The 23,249-nt window shown below is 44.5% G+C and overlaps 3 protein-coding genes and 1 pseudogene across 3 annotated transcripts; 2 read left to right on the top strand and 2 right to left on the bottom strand.

Moving 5' to 3' along the window:
* The first annotated feature begins 3,048 nt into the window (after positions 1-3,048).
* On the top strand, positions 3,049-10,972 carry LOC133896630 (purine permease 3-like). Its single transcript, XM_062337226.1, has 2 exons — positions 3,049-3,886; positions 10,105-10,972. The coding sequence occupies exons 1-2, from the start codon at positions 3,152-3,154 to the stop codon at positions 10,450-10,452; spliced, it is 1,083 nt and encodes a 360-aa protein (XP_062193210.1). The 5' UTR covers positions 3,049-3,151; the 3' UTR covers positions 10,453-10,972.
* Positions 10,973-13,125: 2,153 nt separating this feature from the next.
* Positions 13,126-17,338, top strand: LOC133896828 (purine permease 3-like). Its single transcript, XM_062337477.1, has 2 exons — positions 13,126-14,003; positions 16,875-17,338. The coding sequence occupies exons 1-2, from the start codon at positions 13,227-13,229 to the stop codon at positions 17,211-17,213; spliced, it is 1,116 nt and encodes a 371-aa protein (XP_062193461.1). The 5' UTR covers positions 13,126-13,226; the 3' UTR covers positions 17,214-17,338.
* An 88-nt stretch (positions 17,339-17,426) lies between these two features.
* LOC133896993 (glutathione transferase GST 23-like) lies at positions 17,427-18,716 on the bottom strand. The gene is made up of 2 exons (XM_062337599.1): positions 18,399-18,716; positions 17,427-17,831 (listed from the first exon to the last, which is right to left on the bottom strand). Exons 1-2 carry the CDS (start codon positions 18,714-18,716, stop codon positions 17,427-17,429), a joined length of 723 nt encoding a protein of 240 aa, XP_062193583.1.
* Positions 18,717-18,981: 265 nt separating this feature from the next.
* Positions 18,982-23,163, bottom strand: LOC133896829 (phosphoribosylaminoimidazole-succinocarboxamide synthase, chloroplastic-like; annotated as a pseudogene).
* Between the last annotated feature and the right edge of the window lie 86 nt (positions 23,164-23,249).

Raw genomic sequence — 23,249 nt, 5'->3', positions numbered from 1 at the left:
GGACAGGACCTTGGAGGGCATGGCGGACACGGTCGTGGAAGGCATCGTCAGTGCAACAATGGTCAGCACGGTACTGGTTTTGGTGCCCAGATGCTGAGGACTAGTGGCCACGTACCTGGCGAGCAGATGGCGGTGCCGATAGTGTCTCAGCCATCTCCAGCGGCTGATGTGGTTACTGCTCAGCACCCTGCGGTCTGACACCCTGCAGTTAGATATGCAGTGGAAGGCTTAGGGTTTTATCACATTCCACACGCATCAATCTAGGAATCAAAGAAGGAAAACAAGACGGCGGTGGTGACGATAGTTGGTGGAACATTGACCATACCCCTGTATCTCAACCCATCGGATGGTAGTATCTCAACATCGTTGCTTCTAGTCACTGTTGCATCGAACTTTGGTTCTTCTTCAACATAAACTTTTAAGCCAGTCTCCTCACCCGGCTTAGACGCCAAAACTGAAGCTGCCGCAGCCTCTGCCAAAACTAGAACATAGTCTATCGAAACCTTGTTAATTGTTGGATCAAATATATGTATCATCAGTAAAACAATTAGCACAGAAGAGATTCAACATGACTGGGCTGTACATTTTGCAAATAGTTGTTCAAAACATCAACATGCACAACAATCAGTTGTTCCAGTATGATCGTGATGTCAGTTTGCATGTAAAGTGATGGTTGTTGATGCCAGAGAAATCAATGGTGGAGGAAGCTGGCAATTCCAAAAAATGGCAAATCCAAACAGGTTCACGAATTGAATGGAGTTGGATTCCAACATGCAAATTTAGGTTCCAACCAAACATCAAAATTGAAATCACAATCAAATTCTGATTTCATAGGAAATGGAATTGCTTCTCCAATTCTAGGAAACCAAATCATTTCCTGGGATCAAACAGAGCCTAACAGTTGTGCCAGCTAGAATTTACAAACAAAGAACCATAACAACAATCTCAGCGAAGCAAATCTGTTATATAATTATTTAAGGGGAAGAGGAGCCACCACGTTCGCTCTCAAAATCATGAAATTACCACGTTAATTGGAAAAAAAAGAAAATAATATAGACCACTCATTGTTACGAACATCTAACAGTTTAGATTAAACCAAAGAGCTCATATCAAATACGATTAATAAATAGCTAAATTTGCAAACCAACAAGTCCATATCAAATACAATTAATAAATAGCTGAATTCGGAATTAAAAATTATAAAAAATTAGCAGTTTGATTTCTATACGGTTTGGGAAGCAAAAACATCATTCTATTAGAGCTAGCCAAGCCTAATGTATCTCACCTACAAAGTAACTGCCCTAAAGATATTAGATCAAGCTATTAAACTCAAATCTCTCTTCATATTACGGCAGAAAAAAAATGCAAAAAAAAACCCAAAAGTCACTTAGATTTTGACTCCCTCCCCCCAAAAAAAAAGTTGTTTTATTACAAAAAAAACCCAAAAATTTGACTTTGTCGCAAAAAAAACCCCAAAAATTCAAAAAAATTAAAAAAAATCACAAAACAATTCTAAAAAAACTAGAGACAATTCTAAGACCTTATGTGAAATTTGTTTTCAAAAATAATATCATTTGCATCATATTTCATGGAGAGGAAGTTTGGAAGAAAAAAAAGAAAAATGTGCAGCTCATTTATTAACTCATATTATTTTAACTTTGTCATGTCTACCATTATTTTTCCTACACAAATAATTGTTTAAGTAAACTAATAAAAGTGGTTTCACTAATTTTTGGGGTGCTATGGATTAGTTATGAATTAATCTATCTGCAACACATTTACTCAATCATGCACGTTACAATAACTATTTCAAGATTTCATGTATTTTTAGAAAATAGAGAATCATGTAAGAAGACTAAAAAATTTTGTTTCATTATTTTTGGATTAGTAAATAATTAACTATGCATAGGATATATAGGCTCCCATAAATATGTGGATATAAGTAGTTAATTACTTATGATAGACATACACTTTGTCATGAATGACAATTAATATTTCAGACTTATGGCATATAAAAAATATGAATTAACACATGTATGCTAAGATATAATCTATAACTAATAAGTCATGTAGATTGTTCATGAATGAGAATTAATAAAATATAGCAACCTACTATATGAGTGAGACAACTAGGCATTGTATGAAATTAAATAAATACCAATTATAAGGACATGTAACAAAGAGTTAAACATGTTCATGTAATCCTATACATATATATATATATATATATATATATAAAGATCATATGAAATATATATAAGAATTTAAATCTAATTAGTCTATTTTACTTCGTAGGGAGGATTTAGGGAGGAGGGAGAAACAAGATTCAGGGTTTGGAGGGGAATGGACTAGACAGGTAATAACTAGTCATTGACTCATTGCTACACTGGTATCCGTTAATTTATTCGAATTACAAACCATGTATCAAAACTGGACCGCAAATTGAATGCACAGGAAACCAATAATTAGGTTGGATGGGTATTCAGTATTCTGTTGGCCGGTCTGCATTCCCTACGTTACACTCAGTGCTACTGAAATTAAGTGGATGCGGATACGTGAACTGAACGTGTGGCTTTGTTGGACCCAGATCTAACGGTAAAAAGCACAAATTATTTTGGAAAAAAAAAATAACCTGTCAATCTTCACATCTACAAACAGTCTAGATACTATATTACAATCATGTGTCCTCTATATGGATCTTATTTGACACCGCTTATCAATAATTTATACTTAGTTATTAATAAGCTATGCTAAATAGATTGGGCTTATACTGATTTTTGAAAAGCTGATAAATTAGTTTCTAATAAAGTAAACTAAAAACTGATAAGTTATTTAAAAATAGATTTTCTAGAAAGCTATATACTAAGAGTCTAAAATTAAAATCATAAACTAACCATTTTTCACAAAACTATAAGCAGCTTTTAAAAAGCAATTTTTCAAAAAAAAAAAAAGGTCAAGTTTCAGATAGCCATATTAGGATTGCGTGCAACAAAGTACTTCTCCAAATAGTGGAATTGTCCGCTGCCGGCGTCACCGCTGTATCCAAAGCGTAGAGCTAGATGCCAAACCTACTAGGTAGACACACTCACACACACGCCAGCCACCCTCGTTACCACAGCTCGCCAGTCACCACAGGCAGGCGACCGTAGCCATGGACGTGGAAGCGCGCAAGGACTCCCCGCCCGCGCGCCGCAAGGCGCACAGCCTCCTGGTGGCGCTCAACTGCGGGATGCTCGCGCTGGGCACAACGGGCGGGCCGCTCATGAGCCGCCTCTACTACAGCAAGGGCGGCCACCGGCAGTGGCTCTCCGCGTGGCTCCAGACCGGTGGTTGGCCGCTGCTGCTGATCCCCGTGGTGGCGGCCTACCTCGGCCGCCGCTCGCGTGACCGCGGCGCCCCGGTCCTGCTCACCCCGCCGCGCATACTGCTGGCAGCCGCGGGGCTCGGCGTCGTCACGGGCGCCGACAACTTCATCTACGCCTACGGGCTCACGTACCTTCCCGTGTCCACCTCCGCGATCCTCATCTCCACGCAGCTGGCCTTCACGGTGTTCTTCGCGTTCCTCATCGTGCGGCAGCGGTTGTCGGCGTCCTCCCTGAACGCCGTGGCGCTGCTGTCGGTGGGCGCCGTCGTGCTGGGCCTGCACGTCTCGTCCGACCGCCCCGCGGGGATCACCAGGGGCAAGTACTGGCTGGGCTTCGCCCTCACCCTCGGCGCCGCGGCGCTCTACGGGCTCGTCCTGCCGCTGGTCGAGCTCGCGTACAAGCGCGCCGCGGGCGGCGGCCGCGCCGTGACGTACGCGCTGGTGATGGAGGTGCAGCTGGTGATGGGGCTCTTCGCCACCGCGTTCTGCACCGTCGGCATGGTCGTCAACAAGGACTTCGAGGTGCGTGCCGCGTACCTGCTACTTGTACATCAGCTGGTTCACTAGGTCATGACTTTCAGCGTTAGTGTTTAGTTCCAAGTTCCAACGAAACGAAAACAACAAACAACCAAACTATGCTGAGGATGTAGATGCGTATTTGCAACGATCTAGGCCGCGTTTGAAAGACAAGAATTTAGCAAGATTCCAACGAGAAAGTATACCGTTTCGTATTAAATTTCCGCTAAATTCACATGATATCATCCATGCATTCCAAACATGGCTGTAGAAATTAGGAGAAGATCAAACTTATTTGTTAAAGCAGTGTAGAACCAGAATTACATTTTCGAGTTTCGACCGTGTATAGGGCTTGTTCTACACTTGCAGTACTACTTCCTTGGATCATGAAACTGGCAGAGGAATATGCGCCGGCGTGGCTAGGATCGAGCAGCTCGTGGATCACGTGGCAGTTGTGCCCTGCGGCGTCTGTGTAGGTAATATTAAGAGCCTGCCGAATCGAGTCAGGCACATGGGCGGATTCATCGGGCGGACCCAAGGATGAGTGGGGCCCAGGACCTCAGTCAACTTTTAGTCACTCAGCTAATCATAGGTGTCTCCGACTTAGGCCATCTCTAACAGAGTCTCTAAATCTGAAAATTTCTGTGCTACAGTATTTCACGGTGTACTGTAGTACTGAAAATTCATCTCCCCCGGTTCCTGTATCCAGTGATACAGTACTGCTACAGTGTTGATGATAGGAGATGCTGTAATAGTATTTTGAGGATGAAAATTTAAGGTAGCTGTTGAAGATGGTCTCATGATGTGTTTAGTTAGGTTGAGGTTTTTAGTTTTTGAGCTAAAAAGCTGGCTTTTAGTTTCTGGTTGATAGTTTTTTCTATTTATTTTTATAATAAATTTGTAGCTTCTCAGCACGTCAAAAGTTAGAAAAGCTTTTTTTTAACCAGTTTCTTAGCTTTTAGTTTATTTTCTCAGAAATCAATTTTTCAGTTTTTCAAAAATTAGCTCTTCAACAGTCTATTTGATTAAGCTTCTGATTTTTAAGAAGTAGAAATCCAACCAAATAGGACCTCATTCCAAAAGCAACGCCGTAGCAACACGGTACTAGTGTGGCATGCACGTGGATTAGGTAGCCCCTTTGTTGTCATGGCACGAAAGGAGTTCAAATTGTCCCAATTCTTTGATATCATTGGCAGAGTTTGAGTGAGCTGAGACATGAAGGATTGAAAGTTCATTATTGGGTCATTGTTGCACACTTGACATACTACCAATTTGCAAATATTTAGTACAGAACTACTGAGTTATATTGGGATATTATCTCCCAATTTGATACAATACCATATAGAGCTCAACCAACTATTTCTCTTATATGGCTAAAATATACTCCTTTCATTTTAATATCTACACCGTTTTAGTATTGCACAAGAGCAAGAGGTTAAATGATCATACCATGTCGTTTGATGGTATGTGTGTCTATATATATATATATATATATATATATATATATATATATATATATATATATATATATATATATATATATATATATATATATATATATATATATATATATATATATATATATATATATATATATATATATATATATATATATATATACGGCGAGGTAATTCTGCGCCTATGCGCAGTTGTTATTCGTACTGCGTATATCCCCAGTTACAACATGTTAGTTAGACCAGCTACAACTTCACGTTCAGAAATACATAATTGTAACACGAAAAGCTAACACTGTGAGTTACAACTTGTTATTCGCACTACACACATCCCTAGTTACAACCCAAAACACTATAAGTTACAACTTGTTAGGTAGACTAGTTACAACTTCATGTCCAGAAATACATAATTGCAACACGAGAAGTTAACACTGTGAGTTACAACTTGTTATTCGCACTGCGCATATCCTCCAGTTACAACTTGAAACACTGTGAGATATAACTTGTTAGGTAGATCAGTTACAACTTCACTTCCATAAATACATAATTGTAACACGAGAAGCTAACACTGTAAGTTACAACTTGTTATTCGTACTATGCACATCCTCCAGTTACAACCCGAAATACTATGAGTTACAACCCGAAACACTTTGAGTTACAACTTGTAGGATGTGCGCAAACATTAAACTACAGTGAGCATACCTGCAGAATATACATACAGTATATATATATATATATATAGGAAAACTAGTATGTAGTACTCTCTACTATTATATACCACATAAATGAATTGGATATACTCCTTTATCACTATAAATATATTTATATACTCATTCTAAGATACTCCGATGTGAATTACATGAAAAAATTGAAAAGAAGTCAATCGATTTTAATAGATTTTGGTAATACATTTATATTTATACATAAATGTAATATACTAAAAAAAATATGTGCAAACCACTTTAAAAAGTATACATACTACTTAGATGATCTTATATATTCACATGTTCCATATACATACCATTTATTACATGAGATACTTCCTATATTATAAGATACGTAAATAAGAGTACATACTCCCGAAGTATCAAACATGCTATATATATATATATATATAATTTTTAAAGATATGCATTCCTTTCTGAACACCTATTAAAGGTGAAGTATGTACACCGAAAATAAAAAAAAAACTTCATATATATGTGTGCACGCGTGTGGAGGCGGGGTGTGCGCTAGGGACAAATGTTGTGAAAAAAGAGGGACAACTACTTAGAGAATCATTACTAGTGATTATTGATATTCTGTTGTTGTACCGAGGAGCTAAAAAAGGGCTTGTTCCTCCTGACGACAAATAAATAAATAATAGGCATGTCCAAAAATAGACATAAATATGTGGTTTCGACTCCCAGTCACCGCAATACGAAAAAAGCCCCGCCATTCTAAATTGATCAAATATTGCGGTTGAAACTATATAGTGGATACTTTTTAAAGAAGGATGAAGTACGCGATGAATACACAAGGACTGTGAACCAGAAAATCTCATATCGTAGGAACATTGGTGCCCCTGCTCGAATTTTGTTCTAGGTCCGCCTCTGGTCACACATTTAATTTTTGTCATCGACATTTGTACATCACAGTTAAAATTCATCAGGGAGAAAAATGTTGGAATTTGAGAGGTTTTCACTTTAAAATTCGAGTTTGAGTTGAAGTTAAATTTGAATTTAAAGAAATTCTAGAAATTGAAAAGGAGAAATAAAAGGGGAAGGGGATTTGAGGCCTTCGGCCAGTGGGCCACTTTAAGGCCCATGACGTTATTAATTCAGTAACCCACACTAAAAACTATATAATTATAGTGTTGTCCCATCTTCTTTTGTCAATTATCATATTTGATATCATGTTCAATATGAGTAGCATTGTACTTACTTTATATATATTTGAAATGCTCATATTTATGTGTGTGATATTCATATATGGCTTTCATGCCTTAATTTACATGTTTAAATTAGAAATTATGTTAATGGAAACGTCGCTAAAACACACTTTGAAACAACAAGAAACAGATAGAAAAGGACGTACGTGGCCTTCCGTTTTTATCCGAAGGGGATCAATTATTGATAGAGCCTGTGTGAGATCAGGCTGTGACAAAGATCGTCATGCCTGGAAAGATAGGCTCTCCCACTGAATTCTTCCACCTTTGATGGTGTTGCCCAAGTGTCTACTCAGTACTAGCTTCTCTCTCCGTTGATCAACATATAAACCAGCTCTAGCTTTATACATGCGTAGGGTGTCGAACTGAAACAGCTTAGAAATTTAGAAACACCTCAGAGTACGTAGTTGCCTAGTTGGTGGTGATCATGAGCTGCCCAATGAGTACCGCGCACCATTGTTCCTGCACTCTCCTTCCCGGGGAGGCTTTATTCCCAGTCATCTGAGGTGCAATTCAAAAGGTTATTCATTTGCTAGATTATAAATGGAAACAGTATATACTTTGCGCAATCGAAAAAGGACGCTAAGTGTTCTGTCTCCCCAGGTCGGCACACAATACTCTCTGCCTAATTGCGCCTGATATTCAGGAGCAGGGTTAGGATTGGACGATATGAGTCGAGGAGAGAAATTTGAATTGTTTATAAAAGCTATTAAATTGATTCTAGTAAAAAGTATAATTTTTTCTTAATATTGGTTAATCTATTTTCTATTTTTAAAGAACAAAATACAAGTATTGTGATGAATCTACGTTACACGATCAGCTTCAAACATCTTTTTTCTTATACATACACAAATTTGCACACAATAACAAATATATGACATTTCACACAAGCATCTGAGCAACCATTATGAGCCGCGGTGGCGCTGCAACACAGAAAGCTTTAACCTAAGCCCTACAGTATTGAATATAAACGCAATTGAATTCCTGAGCTCGTAACTATCCTAGGAAGTAAAGAAACCTCATAGAAAATAGATCTTTTTCGTGTTAACCTGATAACTTTTCCAACACTTAATTAAAGATTCCGTGTATACCAGTGAGATTGAACAAGCTATGGCAACTCTCTGCGCCTTTCTTTCGTGAACCAGCAAGTACGCATAGACTGTACTCGAGTGAAATGGTGAGCAGGTAGCCAACGGCCGAGATGTGAATCCGTACTTGCTACAACTACAGCTACAATAGGGGGTAGCTGCTCCTGGACTGGCCTCAGGAAAAGGCATAGGACATTAGGACGTCCACCATTGAAGTCGGGTAACTGCTCACCAAGGTGGAGGGGGCATGGCTACAACTATGTTTCCGCCCAGGGCGGTACCTGATAAATTGGAGGATTGATGCGAAATTTAAAATTAGACTCTATGTATAAGAAAAGACATTTTCAAATATAAGTTTTTTATTAATCATATCAGCAATTATTTGTTAAGAATTACAACTTATCCGAAAATATATCTTAGATTTTTTAACTGCTAATCTACACATCTTAGTATTATTCTGAGGACCTGTTCGGTATAGCTTCAACTTCAAAATTTTCTAGAGCTAGTTATCTCTAGCTCCAGAAAGTTTTAGAGCTGGAGTTAGAGAGGCTGAGGATGTTTGTTGATACATCTTGTTTCTAATTTGAACTGAAAATAGATATTTAAATAACTTTATTTTATCATACAAACTTTAAATCATGCATAAATCTTAAAGCTAGAGTTATGTCAAACAGGATATTAAATAAATAATCTATTTTTTAGATTAAACACGCCATTCTTACACTAAAATATTATTTTTCCGTGCTATTGTAGTCCGTTCACTAAGTCTTTTATGTGTAATTGTAGAACACAGATATGATTTCAACAATTTTCATTTTTGAAAAACTTCTCTATGTCGTTACCACAATCACTAGAGTAGTCAACAAAGTTCTATATGCAATAGTGACATTAGGAAAATAATATAATCATTTTAGAAAATTTAAAATATCAACATGACTATTGATTTTTCTACAACCTCTACCAACAGACAATCAATCTAGACATTTGCTAGAAAGTGTTGCATTGAAAACCCAAATGAGATCTCCTATTTTAGGGACAGGATCCTATCATGTACTGCCTAATTACTACACGCCGTGCAATAAATAAGAGTATCCCGTTCCTACTGGACATGCCATTGGTACGGGCCCGTCTCCACCCCTGCTGATATCAATATGACTGCACGATGTCTGGACGGCATAATTTGGTAGGTGAGCATGTTCTCCACCACTAGTCGCAGATAGCAAACAAACAAGGACGGTACACCAGAACGCACTTCGAATCAGAGAAACCTGCGTCAGAAATGGAGTAGTGCAAATAGCGAAAGGTGATGAGTGTGATGCAAAGCAAGAGCAATAGCAACTGTGCTCTGGTCACTGAGGCTCGTCGGTGCACTACAGATGGAAGCATTTCACCCATCGTCGCACTTCATAGTTCAAACTTTGCGTCTTCCTAGGACAAAGCTTATTTTTATATGGACACTGACAGTAACAAGTATGCATCATCAGCACCTCTCTCTCTCTCCCTCGAAAAGATAATTTACACCTTTAAGTCGGCAGTTCGGCACATGACTGATATTTTACAATGATAGAGAAATCATGTTTTTGTTCAACCACTTCCCACTTTCTCTTTATGTAATTATGTGATGGTTTTACTGGAAGGGAGCTTACACATTCAGGCTGGAATTTTGTTGTTACCTCTGTGCTGATTACTGAAACCTCTGGTTTTGCATATTTTGTTTGAGCAAACGAGGACTCGGTTTGTTGTCCGTGCGCGCAGGCGATCCCGAGGGAGGCGAGGCACTTCGAGCTGGGGGAGGCCCGGTACTACACGGTGCTGGTGTGGGCGGCCGTGCTGTGGCAGTTCTTCTTCCTGGGCGCGGTGGGGGTTATCTTCTGCGTGCACACGCTGCTGGCGGGCATCCTCATCGCGGTGTTCATCCCGGTGACGGAGGTGGCTGCCGTGATCTTCCTGCACGAGAGGTTCAGCAGCGAGAAGGGCATCGCGCTCGTGCTCTCGCTCTGGGGCCTGGCGTCCTACTCCTACGGGGAGTGGAGCGAGGCCAAGGCCAAGAAGAAGGAAGCTGCAGCTGCCGCCCAAACCTCCGGATCAGCTCCCCTGACTTGAGAAAGGAAAGTTCCGAGTCGAAGGAAAGTCACGGATGAATATAAAAAAAAATAGTATTTTGTGAGAGTGTGAGCATTAAATCGCAGTAAAACACTGTAGCACAATTACTATTTGTAGAAGTATGGTCCCAAATTTACTGTATGCTTGTAAGTACCTCTATAGCGCTAGATCTGAGTGTTTTATTTCCGATCTAACGGTGGAAAAGGGCAGCAAAGTCACATGTGCACCGGTGACTTTGCTTCCTCAAGGCAGAGGAGCCGGTTCCCCAAACCTCGTGATTTGTATGCTCTGCGCCGTTGGATGGGACATTGAGAAGGGCTTTCCCCATTGTACTATTTGTACATGTTGTGCACTTGTGCTTGAGGCTGTGGCCGTGGATGAAGCCGTCAGTCGTAGCCTGCAACTGTGGCGTGCTCTTCAGCTCAGTTCGGAGGGCAACAACTGTATGTACTGCGTATGAACGTTTCGCTACGTCTGGAATCGTAGCAAAATCGATCCACTTTGTGTTCCGGATGGATCTGAAATTCAGAATGCGAACAAAGTCTGTTTCAATGCTCGTTTTTTGTTCTTGCACTGATCAGCGATGAGCTGTTGAGCGCTGAAAGATATTTGTGGTGGCAGCAGTTTGTGACTTATTAGTATGACAGTACAGCTCCGCCGGACAGGCGTACATCATATTCGGCGATCGGTTCCTCAAGGATAGCGCTGGGCGCTTGTACGTCACGCCACAGCCACGGCCAGTTTGTCGTGTGTTCTTCTTAGGAATGTCAATGGAGACCTGATCCTCGATTTTTCGCGGAGAATTCCTCTATTAGGGGATAGAGATGGGGAGATTTCGTCCCCTGCGAACTTATATGGGGACGGGAACGGGAAGACGCTCCCCGTCTCCGTTTCCCGTTATATCCCCGATATCACATATATACATATTTTTCTTAGTATATAAATGTACACACATTACATTACGTAAAGTAAATAATAAATTACTCTTATTCTTTTTTATCTAACCAACGATATTAATCAATTTTGTATTCATTACCCTCGTATACATCAATAAATTACTTATTTATACAACGTATGTATTATTAATATATAAAAATAATCAAATATCATTTAATTTTACATCCTCATTGGGGACCCGATCCTCGCAAATTTCCCGCGGGGACGAGATGGGAGAAATCTTTCCCCCGATAGCTAAATGGGGACGGGGATGGGGAAGCATTCCCCGCGGGGATTAGCCCCGTTGCCATCCCTTCTTCTTTGCCCTGTACATGCAGGACTGCTCGTCTGGTGGCTAGCGCGAACGTGACGCCATAGTTGACCTATGGTCTATCCATCTATCTAGTGAAATCGTGATCTGATCCAGTTGAGGACTTGCGACGAGACGCGTCGTCCCGTGTGCCCGCCGCTCTCACGGCATGGTCCATGCTCGCACGGCCACCGAGGGTTTCTTGACGCGTTCCTCACGCATGCCATTGATCTGAACCGTGTAAAATGCAGGAAGGCTCCGTCCTTTTGGATCTCGGAATTTTTCCGTGACGCCCTCCGGCGGCCGTGTAGCTTGCACCGGCTGCTCTCCGTCTCCGGCCGGCGGAAAGGTGAGAATCTCTCGTTCGCTTGCGTGGAACAGAGTCGCGGGCACCGAGATGGTCGAACGCTTTTTGTCGAAGTGCACGCAGGAAAAGGGAGGAGGAGGTGCGCTAGAATTCACTGGGCCGCGTTTCGCGAACGCGAGGAGTGTCGCACGCCGCGAACAAGTGGATTTTGTAGCGGTTCCATCTGTTTCTGCTCTGAACCTGGGCGATCGACGTGACGTTTGATTGGATGATGTAGCGGGGTACCACGAGCCGAGCAGCGAAAGAGCCCAAAGCCGCCGCGCAGGGGTTGCTGAATTCTCAGAACCCTCCGGTCCGTGGAGCTGACCGCTGACATACATGTTGCCGTTGTTCTGAAACTCGAGGACACATCAAGTACTAAAGAACAAGAAGCCATCCCGAGCATCCACGCCGGATATTGGAGTTGGAGGGCAGAGGAGGTATTCATCGAGTCATGAAAGATTATGAACTACAGCGGCTATTGTCGTTGGCGCATCTTCATGGGGCTACGATGCGATTGTGGTATGACCCTGAGTGGTCGGGCGTCACGCGAAAGCCCTTTCGACCTTATGTCGATACCTGCGCTATTGATGTTGTGCCTTCCATGTTGACGTTATTCGAGAGTCCCTTTTATTGGTTTGAGTGACCTCTTTTGTGTTGAGATGTCAGAGACTGGGGTATGTGTTTGGGAAGTCAGAGCTGCTTGACCGTTTTTGTGCAACGAGCTCGGCAACGATGACCCGGTTGCGGACTCCATTTGGTTGTTCCGAGGTGCGGTAGTGTTCAACCTTTGTTGTTTGAGCGCTCACATCGTTGGGTATTTCGTCGGTTAGTCTAAATCAATCGTGCAGTTGTTAAGATTTTTGACTCGATTTTTCTACTAAACCGAGTTAATTCTTTCTTTAATAGTATCGGCATCACTGATGCCATATGAATTGATTCGTGTACATACATGATTGGGCTCTAACCCAGGAAAGAGCCCTCAGCGGCTCAGACACGCTAAATCCCGGAGCACCAAAATATCAAGCTGAAAAGGCAACCGTTCCGTTCGTGCATCTCGCCCATATATAAACGCACTCGCGCACACACTCCGATATTATGGTGACTGCTGCCTAAGCACTTCATTCCAGCAATTCAAGAGTCAAGATCGCCCCCTTCCCCCTGCAAACGCGCGCTCGCCTCATGGAGGTGGAAACTCCAGCGCAGCAGACATGCAAGGACGCTGACGCCACGCGGCTCGGCCAGAGAGCCGGCACTAGGCCACTCCGCAACCCGCTCCTCGTCGTCAACTTCGTCCTCATGGTCGTCGGCACCTCCGGCGGCCCGCTCTTCCTACGCGCCTACTTCCTTCACGGCGGCACCCGCAAGTGGCTCTCCAGCCTGCTCCAGACCGCCGGCTTCCCGCTCCTGCTCGTACCGCTCTACGTCTCGTTCTCCCGGCGCCGGCGCGGCGACAAGGCCACGGCTTTCTTCCTCATGACGCCCCGCCTCCTGGCGGCGACCGTGGCCATCGGCCTCATGGTCGGCCTCGACGACCTCCTCTACGCCTACGGGCTCGCCTACCTGCCCGTGTCCACGTCCGCCATCCTCATCTCCACGCAGCTGGCCTTCACGGCCGCCTTCGCGCTGCTGCTCGTGCGGCAGCGGTTCACGGCCTTCTCCGTGAACGCCGTGGTGCTGCTCAGCGTCGGCGCGGCGATTCTCGGGATCAACTCTGGTGGGGACCGCCCCGTGGGGGAGTCGCGGGCGCAGTACGGAGCCGGGTTCGCCATGACGCTGGGCGCCGCCGCGCTGTACGGAGTCGTGCTGCCCGTCATGGAGCTCAGCCAGGCGCGGCACGCGGCGAGCGCCGGCGCCGCGGCCGTCAGCTACACTCTCGTCATGGAGATGCAGCTCGTCATCGGGCTCGCCGCCACAGCATTCAGCGCCGTCGGCATGCTTGCGAACAATGATTTCCACGTAAGTTTCTCAAGTGTCAATTAACTTTCTGTTGCTACTAGTCCCGGCTTCATTTACACTTTCTCGTACCACTGCTGTAGAGCAACACTTCTGGGCAAGCCAACACTTGTGAAAAATTTACGTTGTTTAGATGGTGGCCAAGCCAAGCTTTGCTGGAGCGAAAATTTCGGTGACCGATTTCAGAGTGCCCGTGTGTCAATTAGATCTTCTTTTTTAATGAGAAAACAGAAGAGCTGTATTTTCATTTATTAGAAGGAAAAAAAGGCTAGGTACAAGGACCAAAGGAAGAAAAAAAAAGGCTAGGAACAACATCACAAATGAGAAAAAGCTCACCAAATAGATTAAGAAAAGGAAAAGAAAGCTAAACAACGACATCTAAAACGGTCAGTGGGAAACAATACAGACTGCGAGACCATACCACAAAGCCCGTCGCGTGTCATCATTGCCAAGCCCGTCATCAAGTGACAAAACAGCTCCGACTTTACCACAACAGATCTTAGTCTTCATCTCGATATCGCTTCATCTCACGAGCACGATCCCCAAGAGCAAACTCACCTCGCGTCATCGTTACCAAGCTCGTCGTACGCCCACGACGCAACAACTTTGACTTTCTCTAAGCACGGTAATACTTCGTGATTTTTCATGGAGCGCAGCTCCAAGGAGACAAAACCCTCGTCAAGTGATCTAAACGGACCATCGTCTCCCACTGCGAAGCCTGCAGACCCAAAGGTGCTGAAACAAGCACCACAGCCAAATGGAAGCTCCGACTTCACCGGAAGATGTCATTGTTGCCGTCAATCTACACCAACACCGGCAGACAATCACGGCGAAGGTTGGGGGAAATAAGAGCACCTCGACACAAAGTTGACGGACATCCAACACATGATAGTAATCTCCAAGGCAACACCTCCAAGGAGAACACGACATCAAGGGTGTCGTCGTTCCCCAATCCGGCGAGCTGGATCTGGGTTTTCACCCGAAGAACCCGCCGATGGTTGGGTGAAACAGGAGCACCTCGACAAAACCTCCAAGAAGGAGAACAACGCCTAAGGGCGTCGCCGTTGTCGGCACTGCCAAAATGCTGAGCAGGTTTTCACCCGGAGCTCCTACACCAACCCACCGCACATGTTGAACCAAACCGTCGCCAGCCACCGCGCCGTTGATCCACGCCGCCACGCGTCGCACCTCCACACTCTGCTTTCCTCCGAGCCGCCTAGTGGACCACACATGCCAACCACACTCCACCGCCTCCCCAAAACTGTCCGGCGTCACCGCCGACCACTTGCACCACAAAAGTCCACCGTGCGCAAGGTTTCGACCCCGTTCTCGTTGAACCGGGCATGAATGCCATGCCAGCCAGCACCTCATGCCATTGCCAAGCAGGACTGGCTGCCGCCAAGCCAAACGTGGCCCAACCGTGCAAATCTGGACCGGCAGCGGTCGACGCCTCATCATAGCCAAGTCAGGCCACCTCTGCCTGTCGACATGCTGTTACGCGTACGCACTTCGTTGCCATGTCGCTCACCATCTCTGCTCCGAACTGTTGCCACATGCATCAGCGTCCTACGCGTCGTTCAAGGCCCACATGCGGCCGCCGACATCCTACACAACCTCCGCCGCCCAGGATTCAACCGTCCCCGAGGTGGATCTATCCGCCCTCAAGCGGAAACAACCTTCCTCGGGTAGATTCAGCTGCCCATGAGTGGAACTAGCGCCACTACCATGCGCTGTGTCGCCACTCCATCTTCACCACGAGAGGGATGTAGCCCCGTCGCCGTCATCCTTGCATCCACGTGGACTTTCGGCGGCCTGCTCAAGCAGCGACGAGACAGACGGGAGGAGGAAGAGTGGTGACGACACTAAGGGATGGGGAGGCTGCCCGAGTCACCATAGGAGCGACGCGGGGGCTAGGTGTTATTCCAAGACTACTCCAATTAGATCTTGTTGGTATTGCAAAATATACCTGAGCGTTAACATAAGTCGCTGGCAAACTAAATATCACACACTTTCTGTAGACGCTATCAATATTTGGTTTTGGTTCCTAATTGTAACAGACCAAACAGACACTTAGCAAGTGTAAAATCAAAGCAAAACCATGAATCCTGGCACCATAACTTAGGGCCAAAACTTCGAACTGTTTCCCGTTAAAAATAGATCAATTCAGGATCGGCAATTCAACTTTCTAAACTTCTTAACACGGGAATTTCCATAAATTAATGTACGATAATGTGCAATTCATGTGTTCTAGATAGTGCTTGGAATGGGGCCTCTTGGCAGTAACATTGGTCAAGATAAGGTTGCTTGTTTTCAATGAAGTAAACGAGTTGAGTTCCTTTTGTCATCCTTAGATCACATCAGTAGACTACTAGTAATAGGCAATCAACACACTACACAGATATTGTAAACTACTAGGCCACTTAGGAATTTAACTTCAATTTATCCGTAAAAGTCTACACGTAGTTGAGCTTGTGCAAGATTGAACGCATTCTCGAAAATAATGTATGTAAGATCACGACATGTACGTTTTTGAAAGATAGACGCTCAAAACAATGAAAAAAACAGCGACATAATCAATTCCTAATAAAAAAATGTTCGATGCATGTATCCAGATTTCGTCTTTGGATTGAACAAGTTGAATGCGTAGGCTAGGCTTATCGGGTAAACCGAATCATGGACTAGTATATGCTTGTATTGTTAGGAGTGTAAAACTATAAATGTTTCTTGCAAAAACACAACTCCACTTGTTGTGATATTCTCAAAAAAAAAAGCTCCACTTGTGATACCTTCGAAGGCTGGGCCACTACCAGTACAAGTTCCTTTGAAATGGTGCTAGCTCACACTGATTTAGACGCAGATCAATGAAAATTGCAGGCAATCCCGGGAGAGGCGCGGGAGTTCGGGCTCGGCCGGTCGGGCTACTACCTGCTGCTGTGCGGGTCGGCCGCCATGTACCAGTGCTTCTTCCTCGGCACCATCGGCGCCATCTTCTACGGCTCGGCGCTGCTCGCCGGCGTCATCATGACCGTGCTCATCCCGATCACCGAGGTGCTCGCCGTCATGCTCTTCCACGAGCCGTTCAGCAGAACCAAGGGCGTCGCCCTGGCGCTCTCGCTCTGGGGCTTCGTCTCCTACTTCTACGGCGAGGTCCAGACATCCAAGGCGCGTCACCAGTCCGATAAGCCCCCCAATGGGGAGCATTTAGAACCGTAGATGATCGCATTCGGATACGTCTAAACTGTGCGTTTCCTTGATCTTTTTACCCAGTATTTGAGGAAATAAGTAGGCAACATCATATCATATGATACAACATTATAGAGGGAGTTTATATGTCTGAATTCTGAGGTGAAACGGATCGTGCGAGACAGGTGCAACACTTATTCAGCTATACGGTTTCGGTGAAGCGAAACAGAAAGTACTCTTGGTCTACGCGGAGAGGAGCTGCTCACGGCGGGCCTTGTTGAACGCGAGGAGCCTGTCCCTGGCGGGCAGGGTCGCCTTCACCACGTCGACGGCGAGGAACCGGTCGAACCAGGCCTTCAGCAGGGGCAGGTCCTCGTCGGTGACGACGCTGGCGCCGGAAACCTCCTCGATGACAGGGAGCCAGTGCGCGTACCACCCGACCACGACGTCGAGGTAGCCCACGGCGTCGCCGCCGAAGAACTTCTTCCCATCCAGGGCCGTTTCCAGGGTCTTCAGGCATTGCTGGGCCTCCTGAACCACCTTGTGCTGCGCCTCGCCGGTAGTGGTGAAGGCCGGGTACAGAGCAGGGTTGCACTGGAGAGTGTACATATCCAGTCCTGCCATTAGAATCGTCTGTTGCATCCAGGACTATTTCACCACGAGAAATTTCAGTATTTACCATCGAATTCGCGTCTCTCTCTAGAATTGTCATCCAATTCATATGCCTTTCAGAATATAACACCGGACACACAAATTTTTTCAGAATATAACATCCGCGCCAACACCTTTGGCGCGAAGGTGCTCTCTCCACCAGGCCGAACCATTATGCCCCTGTGTACTGTGCAATACCCGCGCTAATGGCGTTGGCGCGGACCCTCCCGCGCCAAGCAGTTTGGCGCGGAACTTTTATGTGTTCGAGAATGCTGTGAAGAATTTGTTCCTACAGAGAATGTTCCACGTCAAACAGTTTGGCGCGGGAGGATCCGCTTGGCGTTGGCGCGGGTATTGCACAGTACACGAGGGTATAATAGTCCGGCCCGGTGGAGAGAGCACCTCCGCGCAAAAGGTGTTAGCACGGATGTCATATTCTGAAAAAATTCACGTGTCCAGTGTTATATTCTGAAAGGCACATGGATTGGATGTTAATTCCAGAGAGACACGAATTCTATGGCAAATACTGAAATTTCTCTTTCACCACACAGAGCGTGCGCGTACCTTCTCTTCGGCGAACCTGGCCCAGAACCTCGCCTGAGCACGCTCGTAGGGGTCGGCCGGCATGATGGGGTAGCCGTCCTTCCAGGTCTCGTCGATGTACTCGACAATTATGGTCGACTCGGCGATCGGCTTGCCATCGTGGACCAGAACGGGCACCTTCTTGGTCACCGGGTTGTACCGGAGCAGTGCGTCGCTCTTGTCGGTGAGGTCCTCGTCGATGTACTCGTACTCGACGCCCTTCAGCCGGAGCGCCCACTCCACCCGGATGGCTATCGGGCTGGCCCACATGCCGAACACCTTCACGCCCTTCTCTGCCATTGTTGGAGCTCCGTGCTGTCGCTGCTGCTCCTGCAAGAGATCTTGCCGCCTTATAGATCAGGAAGCCTGGAGAAGTCAACGGTTTGATTCCGTGTCATGGTTGCCTTCCAAGGAGTCGACACTCCAATCGGAAATAGTAGTTTAGAGGTTAGTAATCAACAGACAGGGACACGAGAGTGATGGAAATAATACGAAATCCACAGAGACACCTTCTGGAAATTTGACTTCAGGGGGAAAACTACAATCCAGTTACACTGAAACACAGTGAACTAAACGATTGGTTTTATTTGCGGATTTATCGTTTCGAAATGGTATGTTCTGAAGCATAAATAAGACTAGGCGAGCTCAGCCATTTGATTACGTTGCACTGACACGAAAAGGGAAAACGAAGAGAAGACTCGTATGCATATTGCATTTCCCTGTCTGATACAAGTATGCATATTGCATTTCTCTATATCTCCTCTCATACCCCAAGCAGGACAAAGCTTAACAGAAGAGCATGACAATTGCTCGCGTCAACACAACTGGCTCCAGTTATTAGTTCATTACCATGCTACATCACGGTGCATGTGGATAGTCCTGCTTCATCAAACAGCCATGTCAATCTTCACTTCACTGGATGAGTATATGGCATTACCACGGGAATTTCGGTACCAGAAATGCACCTCTTATTGAGTTATTGTCATCAGCGAGTTTTGCTCCAGGTTCCTCCATCAGCAATCATAGATTCTGTAAGGCTTGGGCGACATTCCTTGATATCCTTTCGTGGATCGGTTCCTGCATTTTACAAAACATTGCTGTAAGTATTTGTTTATCTGCTAAATTTGAAGCATAAATAATGTCTTATATATACCTGTGTATCTGGGAACTCGAATTTTATATTTGTAATTGTTTCAAACAGGAAAATGTACCTATAGTGGATATTCAAGCAAACTATTATTCAACTAGAATAGAATATCATGTTTGCATCAGTTTCATGTCATGCAAATGCACAGAAAATTGGCGTTGGACAGGCTGCAAAATATAACGTGGAAAAAAATTGCTCTGATGTGGAAAATATTAGCAGGAACTTGTAGAAATAGACATACCGCCATGCTAGCTCACAAACCAGCTCGTCTGGTGCTTCTGGCAGAACCTGAGTGTTTTAGAGTAAATGTAAGCATATAATCAACAGAACTAAGCTGGTTCGTAACGAGAATTTTTTACAAATTGTTTTAATAGCTGAGTATGAAGCAAATATACCACATCTTCATATGGATTGCAATTGTTCTTAAACCACAGCCTCAAAGAACTCCTGTGAAAAATAAAAACCCTCTTCAGAAATTCCATTTAACGAGTCAATAAGGTTTTAAAGGCATTAAGTCGCATCAAGGTAATTTACCCACACATGGTTGTGTATGAACTCAAGGGTAGTTTACCTTGTCAATTTTTTCAGGCTCAAGACCAGATTTGAATCTCTCTTCATATGAACTAACAATCCAATATCTGCTGGAGTCAGGGGTATGAACCTGCTTGTGGAAAAGAGGAAACAATGAGTTTTATCAATCATAATTATTCAACATTCCTCCTCACATCTGGGCTCCCCCAGGCTTATTCATGGACTAGAAGTGGGATGCAATGATTTTCTTTATTCAATGTACAGCATTCTATTGATTGTACGACTTGATTGCACGAATAAATGCATGCTAGTAATGTTTGGTTCCGCATAATGTTTAGGCAGTATAACGAGAAGTAAAATCATACACAAATTTTCATTAGTTTCTGGGTGCAATGAGCATAGAGTTTGCAGATAAGAAATACTGAGATGATAAAATCATGTCAAAAACACAACCTCATCAATCAACATGATTGTCCCATCAGCTGTTTTTCCAAACTCATACTTTGTGTCAACTAGAATTAATCCATTCTCTAGCGCCACTTGCTGCAAATAGAAAACAGAAAAGAATATCAGCAAGTTACAAATACACAGCCTCAATGCAGCTTTAGAAAAGGATGCTTTGCCTGGCCAGAAAGTGAACTACACTATCTCAAAATAACTATTACATCCAGACATCCAGTGCATGCAATACAAAGATAATTAATCTCTTAAAATATATGAAATGACAAGCTGCAGACAATAAAATCAAAAGCATATCAAAGCAAAAATTGAAACCCTACAAGTCCAATGTTCTTTACTTCTTGCTTAAGGCTTTGCTTCTTGCTTCATCAAAATTTTCCTTTGACATCAACCCTGACTTGATTATCTGCTGAATGCCATGGTAATGTAAGGACCTGCTTTTTAAAGACCAAAATCTGAATAAAGAAGTACAACAAGGAGGTGATGCAGGCATGCAGCAACTTTCACATGACAAAGTCTACAAGCTAGAAATTATCAAGGAATTGTGTCTGATATAAATGCAACCTAGACAGTTCATAATAAGATCCAGAAATCATTCAAAGACTTCCAGATTTCTCATTCCTGCCAAACTAGTATTACTAAACAGAGGAGAAACTTCAATATCTGACAAGTTACAAGCAAACACAGTAGTGTAACTTTCTTGACTCTCCCGAATGAGGGGCCCCAACTAGTAGTTTTGTTAACTCCCAAGTGTCATAGGGCTGCCTATCGAATTTGAATGTTAGACCAATCTAAGAGCATTTGTTTCTCCTCTTCAGAATTAATTATGAGAGGCTCTAATTCTTAAGATTATATTGATATGCAAAAAAATATTAAAAGAAAGAGAGAAATAGATGCCTCATCCGGAGTGATAGGGACATCAAGATCCACAGCTTTCGTCGTTGGTGTGAGGATATTTGAGGACAGCTTCTGATTCTTAACCATACCTGCACCAAAGAACCCACTCATTAGTCACTAGAAAGAACAACGAAAATCTACATTGGATAATTATTGGGTAGCATACCATTAGGAAGGGCATTTCCACAATAGTTCCTGACACCGTTATTATAAACTGTCCATAAAGATGTATCGGTGCTTCCTGTAACAAATCCCCTCACTGAAAATAAACATGCAAAGATAAGATTCATGAGAATGATAAACAGAGAGCGGAGATAAATTAATTGATTAGAACAACCTAGAAGATTCTGCAATGATTGCAAACTGGTATGAGAAGTAATCTTGATATGCAGCAAGCCTTAGGTCTCACCAACAAATTCAACTGGAAAAACCGAGCACCTTTTGGCAACTGTTACGTTCTTATCAGGAGAAGACACCACTGCATTTGGTGATATGACGGGTCTTGTCAAACCACCAAAGGCTTGTCTCATTAAGAACCTGAAATCATCCATTGGACAGCACATCAAAACAACTATTATGGAAGCAATAATGTCTTGTCCCAGTATGTTCAGCACTGTTCCCACACTTTGTTGCATAGAGACAGACAAGATGATCCAGCTTAAAAAACAGACATAGATAAAATTCTAGACATGACTATGAACAAAAAAAAATGTCTTATTTTGATCACTTGGAAGACTGAACCTTACTGTTAGAGTATGAGTAGATTAGCCACACCTACTCAAAGGTTCAGCTAGAGTTGACTGGTTAGTGCATTAAACTCAGCACCTACTACTGCAAAAAAAAGTGTTTATTTGCAACATGCATTGTAGAGAATGACCCTGAACCCAAAGAGCATAAAAAACAACTTTACAGATTGCAGTAGCAAGTAACTGAAGTTGCATCAAACATAAAATGCAGTAGCCAACACAAGGAGCATCTGGAGCAGTACTGAATGGTAGGTTGGCAACCCCTCAACAGCAAGGCAGTATGAAATTGGCACGTAAATCTGACATATGCGTATCAACGCTAGCACTCAATAACAAAAACTGACGGAGCATACCTGCCCTTTAAACGGGATAGAAGCAAGGACGCGGTCGAACGCGCTCTGCCGGTCGGAGGTCACCAGAACCAGGTGATCCCCGCTCTCGTACACGTCCCTCACCTTCGCATCAAACACCAACGGTCAATCACTAGAATCATCGAGAATCCGCCACGATGGACGACAGGCCGGCGGGGTTTGCTTGCTCGCCTTGCCCTTGGCGGCGAGGCGGAGCCCCGGGACGGCGAGGTCGAGGCGGGTCTCCCCGAGGCAGTTCCCCATGGCGGCGCGCGCGGCGAACAGGACGGCGTCGCGGTGTCCCGGATCGGCGGCGAGGAGGGAGGGCGCCGCCGCCGCGCCGCTCCTGCCGGCCGCCGCGGCGAGCGGTGGGGCGCGGGGAGGAGAGGAGGAGTCGGACATGGAGAGGTGGGGGGACCGAGCGGGGGGTGAGGAGGAGGGGGCCCGGAGGAGCGTTTTGGAGGGGTAAGCAGCGCGGGCAGCGGCGGGCGGCGCGGAGGGGGACATGGGCAAGGCGAGGTTTTTGCGGCGGGTGTTTTCGGCTTTCGGCTGGTTGCTGTTGCTGCTGCGGCGCGGGGTTTTGGGTGGCGCCCTGCTCCGGTTGATGATAGGATTGGGCCGGCGATTCTCTGGTTGAAATTGTGCCGCTTCATCACCTATGTTGAGATTTCATCACGTACCAACCAATTCAATCTCAACCTCG

This window comes from Phragmites australis, chromosome 17, assembly GCF_958298935.1.
Source record: "Phragmites australis chromosome 17, lpPhrAust1.1, whole genome shotgun sequence".
NCBI lineage: Eukaryota > Viridiplantae > Streptophyta > Magnoliopsida > Poales > Poaceae > Phragmites > Phragmites australis.
The sequence above is the reverse complement of the archived record's forward strand: the minus strand, read 5'-3'. Positions and strand labels throughout refer to the sequence as shown.

Coding starts and splice junctions, on each gene's coding strand:
- LOC133896828 (XM_062337477.1), top strand. CDS start 13,227: ATGGAGGTGGAAACTCCAGCGCAGCAGACATGCAAGGACGCTGACGCC. Junction 14,004..16,874: donor TTGCGAACAATGATTTCCAC/GTAAGTTTCTCA, acceptor TGAAAATTGCAG/GCAATCCCGGGAGAGGCGCG.
- LOC133896993 (XM_062337599.1), bottom strand. CDS start 18,716: ATGGCAGAGAAGGGCGTGAAGGTGTTCGGCATGTGGGCCAGCCCGATA. Junction 17,832..18,398: donor CCAGGTTCGCCGAAGAGAAG/GTACGCGCACGC, acceptor GTGGTGAAATAG/TCCTGGATGCAACAGACGAT.
- LOC133896630 (XM_062337226.1), top strand. CDS start 3,152: ATGGACGTGGAAGCGCGCAAGGACTCCCCGCCCGCGCGCCGCAAGGCG. Junction 3,887..10,104: donor TCGTCAACAAGGACTTCGAG/GTGCGTGCCGCG, acceptor CCGTGCGCGCAG/GCGATCCCGAGGGAGGCGAG.